This window comes from Eulemur rufifrons, chromosome 14, assembly GCF_041146395.1.
Source record: "Eulemur rufifrons isolate Redbay chromosome 14, OSU_ERuf_1, whole genome shotgun sequence".
NCBI lineage: Eukaryota > Metazoa > Chordata > Mammalia > Primates > Lemuridae > Eulemur > Eulemur rufifrons.
Genome location: NC_090996.1, coordinates 28,406,895 through 28,425,120, shown reverse-complemented (window position 1 = coordinate 28,425,120; position 18,226 = coordinate 28,406,895). Strand labels below are relative to the sequence as shown.

At 50.0% G+C, this 18,226-nt stretch overlaps 1 protein-coding gene across 1 annotated transcript in view; it reads right to left on the bottom strand.

Annotated features, from left to right (window-relative positions):
* Positions 1-414: 414 nt before the first annotated feature.
* LITAF (lipopolysaccharide induced TNF factor) overlaps positions 415-18,226 on the bottom strand; it is a 29,962-nt gene continuing 12,150 nt past the window's right edge. The window contains exons 2-4 of the mRNA XM_069486919.1: positions 8,042-8,266; positions 4,785-4,941; positions 415-2,388 (exon numbers count right to left, since the gene is read on the bottom strand). Of these exons, the coding sequence (XP_069343020.1) occupies positions 2,280-2,388; positions 4,785-4,941; positions 8,042-8,261 (486 nt within the window). The 5' untranslated portion in view covers positions 8,262-8,266 and the 3' untranslated portion in view covers positions 415-2,279. The remainder of the gene's footprint in view (positions 2,389-4,784; positions 4,942-8,041; positions 8,267-18,226) is intronic.

The following is an 18,226-nucleotide window of genomic DNA, read 5'->3' as shown; positions in this document are numbered from 1 at the left end:
GCACCTTCCAAAATGAAGCTGCATCATCAGGTAGGCAGGGGGGGTAGGGGGTGGCAGCCATATTCCTAGCATGTTACAATACCCGCCTTTTAGCATCTCACAAAGCGTGTTTTGTTCGGAGAATGAATGAGGACAGCTTTCTTCTGTGCATTTTATTAAAACTTGAAAGCTATGGCTTGCTGCCACCGATGACGCCTACTGGGTTCCAACAGCCTAGTGTTCAAATCCGACTCGTTAGCAATCCGCCCAACTCGACATCGGTCATCTTGACATTGCAGGATATTCAGCCAGTCTGAAGTTTTTACTAGCAAGGATTTTTCTGCTGTTATGGAGCAAATAAAGGTTCTTTGTAGCAACGGCTAAAAACACAACATGAGACCTTTCTTCACACCGTAAGAATTGATAAATAGTTCATCGAGTGAACCAAAGACTTTATTTCTTAAAAACAGATAACACCAAAGTACTATGTGGTATCCATATTCATTGCAAAAAAAATAATTACTAGAATTTTCAAAACATCAAATGGATAAGGCAAATCAATGGTTACGACTGTCATTTTCAACAAATATACAGATTTTTGTTCAAGGTCTAATTTTTCTTTCTACATGGTATTATTCACAAGAGATCCCCGTGCCAATGTATTATCAAAACGGGGGCTCCTGAAAGTCAAGCCCGGCTTTCTCCTGATTTCCAAGACGATGCAGCCGCCAACCTAGACCTCTGGCTTGCTGCTTGAGTCCTGGAAACCATGGCTTCCGATGTTAGGCAACAAATTGTATCTCTGGAAAACAAGATCAGGCTTTAGATTCCTTTGAAACAGTTGCGGTGCCCAAGCTCTCCAGCACCACGGCGCTAAGACGTGTTCGGACACGCCTGTCCTCCTCTTTCTAAAGCCACCACCGGCAACCCAAACGGGACTCTGCTTCCGCAGCTCCGTGATGGAGGTTTCTTAGCAACCACACTGACCCCAAGGAAAGGCAGTAAATGAAATCATCCATTTCTCTTACTGTTTTTTTTTTTTTTTTTTTTTCTTGAGACACGGTCTCACTCTGTTGCCCCGCCTGGAGTGCCGTGGCGTCAGCCTAGCTCACAGCAACCTCAAGCTCCTGGGCTCAAGCGATCCTCCTGCCTCAGCCTCCCGAGTAGCTGGGACTACAGGCATGCGCCACCATGCCTGGCTAATTTTTTCTATATATTTTTAGCTGTCCAGATCATTTCTTTCTATTTTTAGTAAAGAGCGGTGGGGGGGGGGGGAGGTCCTTGCTCTTCTCAGGCGGGTCTCGAACTCCTGACCTCGAGTGATCCACCCGCCTCGGCCTCGCAGAGTGCTAGGATTACAGGCGTGAGCCACCTCGCCCGGCCCTCATTCACTGTTAACAACAACAAAAAGTAAGAGCGCACCGGCCAGTGGGAAAACAATACCAATCGTACGGTCACAGAAAACGGCTTTCTAAAGCCCTCCTTTCAAAATTACTTTCGAAGGCATGTAAGACCCAGAGGAGGGCATGAAAACTGTTAATACAAGGAATCTATGGGAAGAAAAAGTTCCCTTCATGTAAAATGGTGCCAAGGAACTGGCACAAGAACAGGGGAGGCAGACCAGTGATAAAACCCAGCCCGATTTTTCTAGCATGCGCTGATGACCTCATGGATAGGTGTCTAGCGGGTATTAATGGCCTCTCCTTATACTTAAAAAAAAAAAAAAAAAAAAATTAAAAATTAAAGTGAGTGTGTGTGCTAATGAAGTCTGCAATTACAGAATCTAAGAGCCAAGCCCATAAAGTCTATAAGGCAAGAGTTTGTCCTCAGGGGTGGGGACAGGGGGGTAAGGTGGTAGGCACTAAAGGCTGGTTCAGCCGCGTTCGGGGCAGAACAGCCTTAAACATAAGGCAACCTGTGGCTTCCCAGTTCAAGCCCACCAGAAAGGCCCACGGAGGCAGGAAAAGGAGCCAACCGATGGCAAATCACAGGAAGGTGTTCGGGTGGGGCAACGATCACAGTTAGATGGGATGACTCGGGGTCACGGGTAGGCAGGAGACCCTTGAACGGGCACTCAAGGGCAACGTCTTTGCATGTCCTGTGCACGCCTCCAAGCAGCAATTTCTGGGGTTTGGAGGTTTGTTAGTTTTGTGACATTTTTTCCCCCCAAAAGAAGACATGAAGATGGGCCCCCTGGAGAGCTGAGACCACCGGAGCAGAACCTCCACCAGGGGCAGGGCTGGATGAGAATCAGAAGGGACTTCCCGCAGCACCCAGCTCCCTCCACGTCCGGCTGAGTCCTACAAACGCTTGTAGGTGCCCAGGAGAGCTTTGCAGTTGGGACAGTAGTGGTCCACGTCCTGCAGGGCGTCCACGCAGAAGGGGATGAAGCAGCAGCCCGCTATGCACCTGGGAAAACAACAGCCACATGTGGAGCATGTTACTGACGGCAGCAGGATGTGTCGTGGCCACCAAAAACATATTGCCGAGTCCTGACCCCAGGAACCTACGAATGTGACCTAATTTGTAAAAAGGGTCTGCAACCTACTTAAGGATCTCAAGATGGGATCACCCTGGATTACCCAGGGGGACCCCCTAAACCCCATGACTGGTACCTTAGGAGAAGCAGAAAGGACATAAAGAGACACAGAGGGGAATAAGGCCACGTGAAACGGAGGCAGAGACTGCAGTGACACAGCCACAAGCCAAGAAACACTCGCAGCCACCAGGCGCCACAAGATGCAAAGAAGGATTCTTCCCTAGAGCCTTTGGTGGGAGCGTGGCCCTGCCCACGTTTCCATTTTGGACATCTGGCCTCCAAAACGGTGACAGAATTGGTTTCTGTTGCCGTAAACCACCAGGTTTATAGTCACTTCTTACGGCAGCCCTAGGAAACGAACACACCAACCCAAGGCCAAGGTTCCTCCCATACACAGACCGTCCTGGGTGCATTTTCAAATCTTGGGTCATTTGGGAATTTTTCAAAGTCTTAGATTGGGGTTGGTGAACTCTTTTGTGAAGGGCCAGACAGTAGCTATTTTGGTCTGGACGGGCCGTGGGGTCTCTGTTCCAACTGTGCAACTCCACCCTCAGTGAGAAAACAATCGCAGAGAATCCACCAACAAACGGACGTGACTGTGTCCCAGCAAAACTCCAAACCGGTGTCTGTTTAGCTCTGGCCCCAGGGCCCCGTCTTACTGATCTCTTTTCCATACGGAAAGGCTGAAGCTGCTTCTTACAGCAACCAAATACAGTTCCCCAAATACTATCAATACCCCTCAACCTACATACTCCGTCCCGGCACACACAGGCAGGAACTTCACACGGCCTCACAACTCGCGCTTGCCAAAAACCTACTTAAGATTCAACATCTTACAGGAAGGCGTTGCTTTACATAAAGTAGAATCTGGAAATATTCTGAGGAGGAAGCTATCTCGTGAAAGAAATTTCCTCCTATTGCTTAAACTGCCCAGGGTTCAAACGAGGGCAGCCCGTCCACCTAGCGACAATCCCAAACTGTAGCTTACAGGTGTGGGCACCGCGCACAGACTTATTTTATCCTCCACAACCCTCTCAAGGGGGTGTTATCGCTCCCAGTTTATGGATGAGGAAACCAAAGCACAGAGAGGTCAAGTCACATGCGCGGGGTCACACAGCAAGTGAGGGGCAGGGTTTGAATCAGCTCTGCCGTGTTCCGGGAAGGGACGAAAAGAGGAACAGAGGCAAACACACATCAGGAGTTTCTATTCTGCCTCTCCCTTGATTTCAAAGATAAAAATTAGTTTTTAACATAAACGTCCAGAGACAAGGAACTTTCATTTTCTGTCTAGACAACAAAAACGGCAGGGAGCAGCGGACCCTACGGGCAAGACAGGAGTTAGGTGCCAAGAGACCAGGTCCAGCCCCTCTCTTCCCACTCAATGTGTGACCTTAGCAAGTCAATTGAGTTCTCGGGGGCTTTGAGCCTCTCTTTGAACTTAGGAAAAGAAATATTGCTCCTTCCCGACCTCAAGTCGCCAGCAAAGGAAACTCGCAAATATAGTTTCCTTCAAGGAAAAAAAGGGGACCTTTCAGGGTTTTCTGAGTCGCTCGCACGGCCAGGAATAAGGAGGCTACTTTGACCTGCCTGGGGAAAAAAAAAACTGCAATTGTTTTTCCTCCTAGAACAGAAACTATTTTCTCTTTAAATGTAATGCCCATGGTGCAGACGTAAATATTTATATAATTCCCGCACATAGGCAACAGCAAAAAGTCTTGAGGTCACAAAAGGGTACATTGTTTTGAAGAGATTACTATGAAGAATTTTAATGCGTAGACTGTTTAAAGCTTCTCCCAGAGTCAGGCAAACCTTGCTATTTCGGTCATGAAATTCTAGAAGAAAAAGACATCCCCGAGGGTATCACCCTGCACAGATGTAAGCGGCTGCCACACGTGTCCCTAGAAGCAGCGAGTGGTGTCAGCAGATAAGCAGGAAGATGAAGGAACAGCCATTTCCAGGTGCTGAGATGCTTCAGAGCAGTGGTTCTCGACTGGGGACGATTTTGCCCCGCAGGGGGCATTTTTGGTTACAAAACTGGGGAGAGGGGTGTTCCCGGATCAAGTGGGTTGGGGCCAGGGACGCTGCTCAACATCCTACCGTGCACAGGACGGTCCCCCACGACACAGCAGCACCTGGCCCTGAACGTCAATCATGGTGCAGTTGAGGAACCCCACCCCCATCGTCCCCACCCTGCGTCCCCACCCTGCACCCCCACCCCCAGAGAGAGGGGCAGGAGGGTGCGGAGCAAGGCGGGCGGCAGACTCACCCCAGCAGGCACAGGCTCCCGCAGGACAGCCAGGTGAGGGCGCCGGCGTTGTAGGACAGCTGAGTCACGATCATCTTGTTGCAGGAAGGACAGCACATCTGCACAGGGTGGTCGAAAAAGGAGACGGGCTGCTGGACGTAGACCGTCTGCACAGCGACTGGTGGGAGGAAAGAGGACAAACGGGCTGCTCAGGGAACAGGGCATTCGTGAAATGACAAAAAAGTAAATGTAGGGACTCCTGCAAATATTTGCACAGCCACGTCCACAGGTGAGTTATTCACGACAGCCAAAAGGGGCAAGGAGGAGCCCAGGTGTGCAGTGACGGATGGATGGTAAACACAACGTGGCTGATCCCCCGCAACAGAATATTACTCAGCCTTAAAAAGGAAGGAAATTTAAACAAAATAATAAAGGAAGGACATCTGACCCCTGCCACAGCAGGGATGAAATCTGAGAACACGGTGTGAACTAAGCCAGTCCCAGAACGACAAACACTGCAGGCCTCCTTTCTGTGCCGTCCGTAGAGCAGCCAAACTCAGAGGCGGAAAGTGGAACCGTGGGGGCCAGGGATTGGGGGAGGGGAAGGGGGAGGTAGTGTTGAAGGGGTCCAGAGTCTCAGTTTGGGAAGATGGAAAAAATTCTGGAGATGGCTGCCCGACAGTGTGAATGTGCTTAACGCCACCAAACTCTACTTAAAAACAGCTGAAAGGGTAGGATTTATGCCAGACACAGTGGCTCACGTCTGTAATCCCAGCATCTTGGGAGGCCAAGGCAAGAGGGTCACTTGAGGCCGGGAGTTTGAGACCAGTCTGAGCAACATAGTGAGACCCCTGTCTCCACAAAAAATTAAAAAATCAGCCAGGCGTGGTGATGCATGCCTATAGTCCCAGCTACTTGGGAAACTGAGGCAGGAGGATCGCTGGAGCCCAGGAATTTGAGGTTGCAGTGAGCTATGATTGTGCTACTGTACTCCAGTCTAGGTGACAGAGCAAGACCCTGTCTCTTAAAAAAAAAAAAAAAGTAGACCTTATTAATATGTTATGTGTATTCTGCCACAATAAAAAACAGAAAGGAAAATGACAAAAAGAGAGGAGGAAACAGCGGCAGATTTCCAGAATTATCACCTGAGAGGCTCTCGGCTATACCAGGCGTTCAAACTCAACTGCCCATAGAATCATGTGGGGAGCTTATTGAGAATGCAGATCCCTGGGCCCCACCCCCAAGAGTCTGATTCAGCAGGCCTGGGGCAGGGCCCCCAAGCTGTTTTAAGCTCCCCGAGTGGTTCTGGTGGTCTGCAGATGGCAATTAGAGAACCAGCGGTGTGACAGGGTTAGCCTGGACATTCCTCACCCACAGACTGGCGGAGGCCAGACCTACGAGGAGGGGAAGGGGTGTGGCTGCTAATGGACACAGGGGTTATGCCAGGGGTGACGGAATGTTCTGGAATTGGATAATGTGGACAGTTGCCCAACTCCGTGAATATGCTAAAAACCTCTGAATTACAGACTTTAAAAGAGTGAACTTTATAGCATGTGGATTATATCTCAATTGAGCTGTTATTTAAAAAATGGAAGTAACAGAGTACTTACAAGGATTAATTGAGATAAAGATTGCAATGAATCTCACACCGTGCCGGAAAACTTTTCTTTTTTTTTTAAATTTTTTGGCAACAGAGTCCCACTCTGTCAACCAGGCTGGAGTGCAGTGGTGTCATCATAGTTCACAGCAACCTCAAACTCCTGGGCTCAAGCGATCCTCCTGCCTCAGCCTCCTGAGTAGCTGGGACTACAGGCATGTGCCACTACACCCAGGTAATTTTTTCTATTTTTAGTATAGACAGGGGTCTTGCTCTTGTTCAGCCTGGTCTCGAACTCCTGAGCTCAAGCAATCCTCCCGGCCCCAGCCTCCCAGAGTGCTAGGATTACAGGCATGAGCCACTGCGCCCAGCCGTGGAAACTCTTGATAAACAATCCACTCTTGTCACCAGAGTTCCTGGATGAACCCCAACACCCGATGATAAGGGTAGAGTTTACCAAACCAGGAAATGCGGACCCAGCTCTTCAAGATGACAAGTTGGTGAACTGTATTGATACAAGAAATGGATATAAAAACTAATGCTACAAAGAGAGAACTATGTGAAAACATGTACAGACATTCACCATCATCAGAAGAGAACCCGGAGTGACGGGAATCGTTAAGTACTTCAGTTCTTAGGCTCATGTTTCTGTCAAAGCGACTTCATTCTGTTAGAATGCCATTTACATAAACCTAGGTATTAGGGGGAAATTAACTACTGCCCAGAGTTAACCAAACTTAATAACACTCACAGAAAGATCTTCCTTCCAGAAAAGCAGTAATGATGTATACATTAGCACTTACATGTAAATTTTGTTAAGTATTTTTTTGGTTCAAGAATAAGTAAGTTATTTATGGATCACAGCTGCTCTGAGAGTGTGAAGTCATTATCTCATCCTCTTTCGACTCAAGGGGTCAAAAAAACTTGAGCACGATAAGTATTCACTTTCATCAAGTGATTGTTCTGTGCTTGGCACATAGAACTTTATTTCATCTTAACCACTCACTGATATAGGTAATTGGGTCCTGTTTTACAGATGAGGAAACTGAGGCACAAGGTTAAATGAACACAGGCAGTCTGATTCACAGGCCCACTCTTAGAGCTAACGATTTCTTCCTGAACTGCTTGTGACACTGAGTCAGCTACGTGCCCGGGTGCACCTGGGCAGCAGGAAGAACCAAAGGGCACGGACCATGAAGGTGCTCAAAGGCAGAGGAACAAACTGCACTGATGGGGAGCTGGTGTGAAAACACAGCCATCCATTTCCCACTCAGGGCCGTCTCTTCTCCCTGCTCCTACCCAGCCCTGGCTATTCAGGACACAGGTTCCCCATCAAACCTCAGCAGGAAGAGTGCGAACCGTTAAAACACAAACTCCCCTTCCCAAATTTCTCTGGGACAGTGGGTTGTGCCTGTGCGATGAGCCAGATGATTAATGTATGGTGAACCTGGGAAAGATCCTAAACCATATTTTATTATGGAAAAGCCATGAGCCTCACCAATATGGAACCTAAACGACTGAATGTGAAATTTCAAGGCAAGCGGGTGAAGTTGGACAGACCGGCACTTCGCTTAGACTCTCCGGCAGAGTCACTTCGGCTGCTCTCCTGATCCGCACGGAGGCAAGGCCAGGGTGGAGGGCGGACGGGGCGTGAAGGGGGGACCTGGGAAGCTGCACGTACTTGCATTGGCATTGGGGACGGGCACTGGCTGGGTGTAATACGAAGGAGGATTCATGCCCTTCCCATCTGGGCCTGTCATGAGCCCCGTAGTCGGCCCAGGCACGGGTGCTGGAGGCGTGGGGTAGTAATTGTTGACAGCCACCGTCTCTTCATAGGACGGGGGCGCGGTCGGCACTGAGGAAGGCCCAGCGGCTGCCTGGTAAGGTCCTGGAACCGACATTTTACCTGGAGCAAAAACAGAACACACTGGATAAGAAATTCAATTGATCTCTCCTCTCTCTCTCTCTTCCTCCCAATCTTTAAATTTTCTACGTGGCAAACAAAAAAAAAAATCTCAGGAAATGACTTGTGTCCAGCCCTGTGCAAAAGCCAGAGTTAACATTCCTTCCAGACCCCAGAATTACTACCCTAACAAGGGATTCCCTGCGTCAAGCTAAAAAGTAAATCATTACTACCAAAAATCACCAAAACCTAGAAAATCCCAAGAGAGAAACTTTAACCCAATTTGAGCAGTTTCTTTCTCATGACTCAAACCATTACCTGACAATGACCTATCTTCTGTATCTAGTGTTTCTTTTTTCTTTTCTTAACCACTGTGGTTTTCACTGACTGTTTCACGTCACGGAAAAGACAGAGGCATTCGAAAACCACAAACTATCGCAAGTAAAGCCCTGAGCACAAGAAGCCAGACACCAGAAACAAAACTCACACTGTACGATGCCACTTACATGAAGTTCAGAAACCGGCAAAAGGAACCCACAGGGCTAGCAATCAGGAAGGTGGTTATGCTCGGGAGGAGGAGAAGAATCTGGAAGGGTCTCGGGTTGGGGGGTGGGGGGTCCTATTCTCTGTCCTTCACCTGGGAGCTGGTTACACAAGTATGTTCTCTTAGTGAAAATTCGAGTTGTATAATTAATTAAGATGTGCGTACTTTTTTGCATGTTATAGTTTTTTTTTTAAAAAACGGAAACACACATACCCACCAGCTCCCATTTTGAAAAATGAGTCCCAGGGCAAGCAGACACATATTTCCCTTTGTGAGGGCAAAGAAAGGATCCTCCCGCCTGGGCAGAGCTGTTGCCCGCCTAGAATTACACCCCGTGCCCAGGCTGTGTTCCCGCCTGCCGGTCCGCGCTCAGCAACCCCGGGCCAGCTGGAGGCGGACACAGTGCTGTCCTTTGTGTGGCTGTTTTTCCACCCGGGCAGGGCGCAGGCTGCGTTACAAGAGCCATTCAGACGTGTCTCGGGGGACATGGGGGCAGCGAGCCACGCCAAGGGGCTCGGGCAGGCCTGCGCCTCTCCCCGCATGTCTTGTCTCGTTTTCCAGAATTTGTGGGATGCAGAGGAGGCTGTGGCTTCTCTTGTGGGGACAAGGGGAGAATCCATCTCAGAGCTAAGCCTGGAAACCAAGCCCGAAGGACATTTCTCTAGAGCAATCCAAGAAAGGACGTCTCCAAGTGGAAGCAGTGGCAGGGGGACGTGAGCATGGGTAAACCAAGTCAATAAAGAAAGATAGATAGGTTCTAGAAAACTCTGAGAGTCCCTTGGAGGTGTTCACACTTTATTCCATCAGATGGTGCTAACAGAATCTTCTGTGATGACAATGTGACGTATCTACAGTCCCAATAGAGCAGCCACCTGTCACATGGAGCTGCCGGGCACTTGAAATGTGGCTAGTCTGAGTGACGAACTGAATTTTTAATTGCGTTTATGTTTCAGCAATTTAAATTTAAAAATTAATACCCAATTCAATTCTTGGAAAGGTGGTATGTAAGCCTGGGGCACCTGGGTCTGTGAATCTACTTTTTCAACAGTAAATTTTACCAACTCTGTATATAGATCAGGATGTTTTTGATACAAATGTAGCATCCAATTTGGACAGGATGTCATTGTAAAATACACCCTGGACTTCAAAAAATTTAGTAGGAAAAACTGAATATAAAATATCTCATTAAAATAATTTTTATATTGATCATAGGTTGAAATGGTCATAGGTTAGATACATGGAGTTAGGTAAAACGTATTGTTACAGTTAATGTCACCTTGTTCTTTGTGTTTTTTAAATGTGGCTTGCTAAAATAATTTAAAATTACCCATGAAGCTCACTTCCTGGTTCTAATGCACAGCGATGCTGTGAGCCACAGAAGGTTATAGAGAAGAGGAAGGGTCCAACTCCAGAGAGGGCAGACAAAACAGACCGTCTGCAAGAGGAAAAAACACAAAAACTGCAAAAGGCTCCCCCCCCACCCCCGCCCACTGTGTGTGGGGGGGGGTCCCATCTACAGAGGAGGGTTAAGCGGAGGAGGGAGGAGGGTTAAGCGGGTGGGCAGAGAGGCAGGGTAACGAGATCACCGGAGGCGTTTGTGAAAACAGGTTCAGGTTTAAAAATGAGACCAACAGTGAACACTGGTTTGAGGCACGTTGCCAGTTTCCTCCGACACAGGGGAACAGAAATGCAGAAGAGGGCCACAAATGTCAGTCCCAGCTCATCCCCAGAGTCAGCTGATGTCCCTCCCAGATGGTCCCCAGCACACCCACGCATCTTGACTGGGCTTGTGGAAACTTCCAGCAAAAGGAACAACATGACCACCCCGGTTGCGCTGGAGAAACTTACGTCTGTGTTGGACATCTAGAACTTGCTGTCCCTTCCTGTTTCAGGGAAAGAGACCCAGACCTGCCTACACGATTTATTATGAAAAATGACTCATATAAATAATTACGGGACCAGCAAACGCCGGGGTGTGCAGAAATCCTAAAATAGCACTGCTGGCAGCGGTCCCGACGGGGCGCGCTTGGGGAGGGGTGAACGGGGTCTGGGGTACCCTGAGCTGTGCGAACGATTCGGCGAGAGGCAATGACTCATCCCAGTAGTGGAATTAATTCCTCTACTTCAGAAACCACCGCGTCTCCTCCAAAACTGAGAAAATTTCATTTTTTAAAGAGTCAAGGGACAGGGGGAGGGGAGCCTTCTCTCTGTGAGCTTTAAAGAACCAAAGGGCCTGAGTTGCTCCTGGACATTGAGGACGTGCCCACAGCCAACCCCCATGTATTGACTGAGGATCATCTTTCACGCGGTCGCGTCTTTCCAGACCCTCAAGAGCTGCCTCTTTAGAGCGCTGCTTGCTTTCGGATCAAACAGCCACGTAAACACATTTATAATTCTGAAACGAACAAGAGCCACTGGCCAGAACAGTAAAAAACTTACAACCTGCTCACTTGAAAGTATTTCTAAATAAATTCCACGGCCTTCCTGGCCTTCCTTCCCTCGGAGCCCAAGGCCAGGAAGTGCCACTCCATTGAGTCCCATTTCTTTTTCTTTCTTTCCCCCATTTCTCTTTAAGCTGCCTTCCCCGGGGCACACGAGGCCACCTCCCCACTCCCCGGCCACTCCAAACAGGATCTGCTCAACCCTCCTCATCCCCCTGTGAACCAAAATAAAACCTTAAGGCTCCCCCACTGGCTGACTGAATGGACCCCTCTTGGCCAAGGGGTACCCTAAAATTGAGTTGCCAGCCATGAGAAGGGGGGTCAGACATGCCTGGTCATGTCCCCTCCCTTCTTGGGGACATCCTTCCTAACCCACTGACAGGCCTGAGGCTGCAGAAGACACACCGGCAGGTCCTCAATTTACACAACAAATATGTGGCCAGTAGCTTGTGTCTGTTTAACAGACTTCCTTATCTTCACTTAAAGCATTCCAAGCCGTTAGACAAAGCTTCATTTCTTTAACCAGTTACAAGTCAAAGAATCTTTAAACTCACCTATAACCTGTAAGACCCCCCTTCCCCCCCCCCTTCGAGATGGCCCACCTTTAAGGGCCAAACCAATGTATGCCTTTCATGTATTGATGTATGACTTTACCTGCAACCCCTGTCTCCCTGAAATGTATAAAACCAAACTAACCCAACCACGGCAAGGACACTTGCTCAAGCCTTCCTGAGTGTGGCTCTGGGTCATGGTCCTCAAATGTGGCTCAGAATAAACCTCTTTAAATTATTTTACAGACTTTGGCTTCTTTTCCGTTGAACTCCCCTACTAGAAACTCTGAAGTACAGCAATGAGTCCCCCTCACCCCAACACACACATGCACGCACACGCATGCACACGCACACACACTCTCCACGCTGTCTCCATAGAAGCTTCATCACCCAAGTTCAGGCCACTGGGTGCTGACGCCCTGGCAATTAGGTCTGATACTTGCCCCTTTCTGGAACAAACTGGAAACCATAGGAAAGCATTTCAGGGTTTAACAGAACAGCCATGCCACAGTTTTGCCACATGAAAGTGTAGCCTCAGAGAATCCCTTTGGTGGCCCTGGGTGGTTGGGCAGTCACCACACTGATCAAGTCAGGCTGCCCCTGCAGAATCCAGGTTGCCATAGTTACATGGCGCTTTGCTGGGGGAGGGAGAGATAAAGGAATAAACACGGAAGCCCTCTTCCTCCCTCCCCAGCTGTTTAACTTTGTCATTAGGCCCCTGTGTCCATTTAAAAGAATGGGTTGGAGGAGATGATGCCCGCCCCCAACGTCCACACTTTCCAAAGTCCATCAAGAAAATGCAAAGGGTTGAAGATTTCTGTTTTCACCATCTCAGGTCGGCTCATATTAGCTATTTCTAAATCCAGAGAGAGGCATTCCAAATCCATTTTTTGAATATGGAAAACGTGACCAGGGCTGGCTTCACGGGTCTGTGACCCACGTTGGCTTCATGGGGCGCTAGACTCAGAAGGGACCCGAGCCCGCCTGGTTTCGAGCTCTGCTGCCGCCATCTTGCAGCTCTCAGTACTTTCTGTGCAAGGGGCCCTGCACTGCCAGGCTGCCCTGGAGCCCAGAAATTAACCAGTCACATGTGACCGCTGGGAACAGAAAGGACCAGGGGGCATTTCTGAACTGATGGACAATTTGGGCTTGGACTCAGAAAGCCGCCCAGGATGCAGCGTAACCCTGGCCTGCACTCTCTCATCTGTTAATAACGCCATCTGGGACTCTGGGGTCTCTTCTAGCTGAAAATCTCCCTCACTCCCGGTCTCAATGATCTGCTCGGTAATTGATATTCTGGGGTACACTGATATTGATCACAGCCCCCTACAGGAACACGTGGAACTCACTCGTGCAACTCCTGCACAGAACAGCATTCCTCTGTCTTGTTTTCATTACGGCCGCCCATTCCAAGGGCAAAAATCCAATTACATTGAAATTTAATTAATTAATTTAAATATAATTGAATTTCTGCATAACCAGAGAAATCAAATACTAAGAAATAAGATTTTGTTGGGTAGGGTTTGAGCTTTGAGGGCCACGAACAACCACTGTAATATCTAAGTTGTTTTTTTGTTGTTGTTGTTTTGTTTAGCTTTGCTCTAATCATCACCAATTCTCACACCCTGGGGCGCCCTGTTGAGAACACATGGTGTGTAGAATGGGGAGTTTGAGCCGAATGAGTTTTCTAAGTCACCGACATTTATTCACTTAATATTTCTAAAATGCGTCTCTTTGCTTGCTGTCATGAATGCAATCGTCCGAGCGCCCTTTGACCTTTTATTGCCCAAGTCCGGGCGGCCCTCACATCTGTGTTTTCCTCCAGGGGCAGGCGCAGCTCCCTGGCATGAGTTAATCTCATGAGCCTGTCACAAAGGCCAAGGCCTGAAAGAGAGCACAAGGGTTTTCCAAGCTGGCCCTTTAAAACCCCCGCACCCTTTTGGGGAATGAAAACCTGCGTCCCTGCCAGAGGCCAGGAATCAGAGGAGGCCAGGAACCAGAGGAGGCCAGGAACCAGAGGAGGCCAGGAATCAGGAGGCCAGGAATCAGAGGAGGCCAGGAATCAGAGGAGGCCAGGAACCAGAGGAGGCCAGGAACCAGAGGAGGCCAGGAATCAGGAGGCCAGGAATCAGAGGAGGCCAGGAATCAGAGGAGGCCAGGAACCAGAGGAGGCCAGGAACCAGAGGAGGCCAGGAATCAGGAGGCCAGGAATCAGAGGAGGCCAGGAATCAGAGGAGGCCAGGAACCAGAGGAGGCCAGGAACCAGAGGAGGCCAGGAATCAGGAGGCCAGGAATCAGAGGAGGCCAGGAATCAGAGGAGGCCAGGAATCAGAGGAGGCCAGGAACCAGAGGAGGCCAGGAATCAGAGGAGGCCAGGAATCAGAGGAGGCCAGGAATCAGAGGCTCGGGGGAGCACTCTCTGGTTTTTATGCCACAGGACATGGTGCAACAGAAGTGTCCCGGCAGAAGAGGTCACAGATTGTGCAGAGGTCACGACAATCTGGACCTGGAGACGGGGTCAATCGGAGCCATCAGCTATAGTTAAACAGCCTGAAGCTGTAACCCCCCTTTAAAAGCTCTGTATTTCTTCTTACAGTGAGGACAATGGTACTTTAAGAGGAGAGTCTGCCATCCTCCTCATTTGCCGGCAAAAATAATAAACTTCTCTTTCCTTTTCCTCAAATCATTTGTCCTCGTTCTGCTAAAGTAACCTCGGGGCCAAGTGCTGAACTTCCGGGAACAAGCCCACCCAGGGCAGGGTGAGGCTGGCAGCCCGGTGGACGCTCCCCTCTGTCGTACAGGGGCCAAGCAGGCTGGGCTGGCTGGTGTCCACTTCTTCCCCACCATGGGTCAGTCCGTGGTGTCCCCCTCTGGGAGCCCATTCTCCATACCCATGACTGGGGCTTCAGGCGGCGGCAAAGATGCTGTGTCCTCAGCCTGGGAAGAAGCGAAGGGTGCTACAAGGTACCAGGTAACCAGGCTTCTTGAAACCTTAATTGTGCATCTGCTTTGAGTCCAGAGGTTCCGGCCTGATCAGTCTGCTACCCGTCTCCTTCTCAGTAACCCCACCCAACCCTGAGCCCCAGCTGCATTAAGATGAACCTTATTGGGCTCTGTCCGTCACTCCCTCAAACGCATCACCATCCCACGTAACTCGCATGGGTGACACAGAAATGATCATTATCATCCCAATGTACAAATGCAAAGACGGGGGCCCAGGCAGGTTAAGCTGCTTGTCCAAATTCACACAGCCAGAAAGTGGCAGGGCTGGGGTATGAACCCACGGCCATCAGACTCCAGAGCTCTTTAGGCCTCACCAAAACACCTCTGGGCTTGGAGTTGGGTCCAAACACAATCACAGCCTGGTTTTGCACAACTCACCCCTCAAACAAAACATGAAACAAAAATAAAGCCTCAGTGGAAGCAGCACAGTGGAACTGGTGTGGCGCCCCCTCTCTCGCTGCCTCCCCGACACACACACACACACACACACACACACGAAGATGCGCGCACCGCACACTTCAAGCCACACACTCGACACACGACAAAAAACCACACCTGCCAATTATGGATGGCAACTCATTTGGTCACTGAGCGCTTTGCAAATCAAATTGACCTGCTTCTTAGTAAACAGGGCCAAGCCTGGCTGTTCACAAAGCTCTTCCCTCCCATTCTGGGGAGACCAGTGATGGAAGGAGAGCTCAGAATTCCTGAGATGCTGAGAGCACCCAAAGCTGCATTTTTAAAGCAACCTGCATGGTGCTGGGATATCTCAGCCACCTGCTCTGACCCCAGCAACAGGCAAAGGCCTGGGTGGCGGGGGCAGGTGACGGGGGGGAGCCCTTGCCAACTGAAAGCAACTCAGTTTCGGTTTTTTAATATCACTCTGTGGAAGGCAGAGGGGAAAACCCTGTAAACCCTGCAGCGGAGTTGTCAGACCAAGCCACCTTCAGCACCCTGAAGTGACATTAATGAACTGATGAGCCTGAAACCCCAGGGGGTAGGAATAAACTGCAGGAAAGAGAAAGACTTTGCTTTCAGCAACAAATCTGCTTCTAAACAATTTGGCCTAAGCAGCCTCAGAATTCCCTGGAATGGACCAGCGCGAGCTGCTATTTCAGGCGCTCACCACGAGCTCCTTACAGACTCCACCCCCACCCCCCCACGGCAGGGGCTCATTCGGTGTTTGCCAAACCTGGCAGGTTGGAGGTTTGGTGTTCTGCCTCGAATCCCACATTCAAAGGAAAGGATCCCAGTCCAGCACGCCCAGAGAGAGCCGGACCACCAGCTTTCTCCCTGACCATTCGGGCTCCAGACATCGCTGGAATGAACCTCTAAAACCCCAAAGGCTACTTACGGAATGAGTCCATCTATATGAAATTCATAGAGACAGGAAGCAAGTTAGTGGTGGCCAGGGATGGCAGGAGGACATGGGGAGTGACTGCTAATCCTGGGGGTCTTTGGGGGATGATGAAGATGTTCTAGAACTAGATAAGGGGGATGACTGCACAACACTGTGAATGTGCTAAATGCCACTGAATTGTTTAAAATGGTTAATTTTACGTTACGTGAATTTCACTTCGATAAAAAGAAAAAGACATTGCTGACATCTCTAATCTCCCTAGCCCAAGCCAAGGCCTTGAATTCAAGCCTCCAAGTTGGCCACTGACTTTAGCTCAGACCATCCAGAGGTCCCGGTTTGCTTAAAATCCAGTCCGCACAGGTCTTTCTGACACCCCTTGTCATGCTTTCGACAAGTGTGACCAACGGTCCTGGTTTTGGGGGACAGAGGGGATTCCCAGGACACACTGGTACCCTGCTGCCACACAGTCTCTCATGTCACCTCCCGCCACTGGTGCCTTGCTTAGATGTCCCCAAACACGGCCCAGGTGTGCTCTTTCCTCTGTGCCTCCCCATCTGCCTCCTTCCTAATAGGTCTGGCAAACTCTTCATCACCTGTCACATCCCAGCTTGCCCATCACCTCCTCCAAGAAGCCCTCTCTGGCCTTCCCCAGGGAGAATTCATTCCTCCTCGAGCCTCTCTATGTGGTACAGGGGTTGAGAGCGCTGGGACTAGGGCCAGACCACCTGGGTTCACATCCGGGCTCCCCCACGCCATGATACATGACTTTAGTGCCTTGGTTTTCCCATCTGTAAAATGGGCACACCAACAGTGTCTTCCTCCTAAGGCTCTTTGGAGAATTAAATGAATCCACTTGCAAAAAGTACCCAGAGCAACACGGGACACAAGCACTCAGTGCGTGTCAGCTGTTACTTGTCCCAGGGCACTTTATTTGTCTGTCTTCCTGACGGGTCTGTGGGCCCCATGAAGGCAGGAATTAGAAGTAAAATCTGCATCCCCAGCCCCTAGAATTAGGCCCAAAACATCATGGGTGCTTCACAGACAGACCCGCCATCCCAGTTTGCCTGGGACACAGGGACTTCCCTGGATATGGGACTTTTTGGTGCCAAATCCAGGAAAAGTCCCACACAAACCAGGACAAGTTGGGCACTTCAACAAATGTTTGTAGAACAAACACCTAGGTATATAAAGGACACCAAGACCCACCTTGCACGGCATCAAGAAACGGCAGGAGAAATGAATGACAGCAGCTCACCCCCAGAGCCCCAGCCTACAATCTGAGAAAACCAAGTTTTTACAGGAAGATGCTGATAGAACGGAAAGTCCCAACACAGATTCCCTCGCAGCTCAGCTCAAGGTACCAAGAGGATTTGCAGCTCAGACGCCAAGGCACCGCCAAATGTGCTGCAGGACTGGAACCCCGCACGGAGCCCGGAATCCTGTTTCCTCCAGGATTCCTGTTTGTTTCTCAACGGGGCCCCCTGGGATGTCCAGGCAGGAGAGCATGTCAAGGCACGGGTGCAAGAGTTTGAGAGGGGAAGCGCGGAGGCGTGCAAACACGAGCAAGATAAAATCAGACAGAAAAAAGGCCCCAATCTCCGAACCTCCAGACTAGCTCATTGTTTTTCTCCCTGGCCCGAGTTTACGGCGCTGCGGCATCCCCACCTGTGCGAAGGGCCCCCGCTTTGGGCCGGCATCCCTTCCCGTTCTGCTTCCAGCCACAAAGAGGAGGGATTCCTTCAACCGTGTCAACCGCTCAAACCCCGAATCACCAGCGGGCCCCCGGCCGCCACCCAGCAAACTCAAAAGCACCTGTCACTCCGAGCTCCGAATCTGCTCCCTGGTGTGGTTCTAAAGCCACTTGTCCACCCACTCCCCAGAAACAACACTGTCCCTTCCCGGGGGTGTCACACAGATTCTGAAGCTCTAACTTGCGTGTATCCCAAGATGCCACACACTCCAACACGCCTGCTGGCAGGTGTGGACAGGGAGGGGGCACAGTCTACACCCTGCAAGCAGCTCCACCCTCGTGCTCGTCACACCCTCGGCAGAGGAGGGACTTAA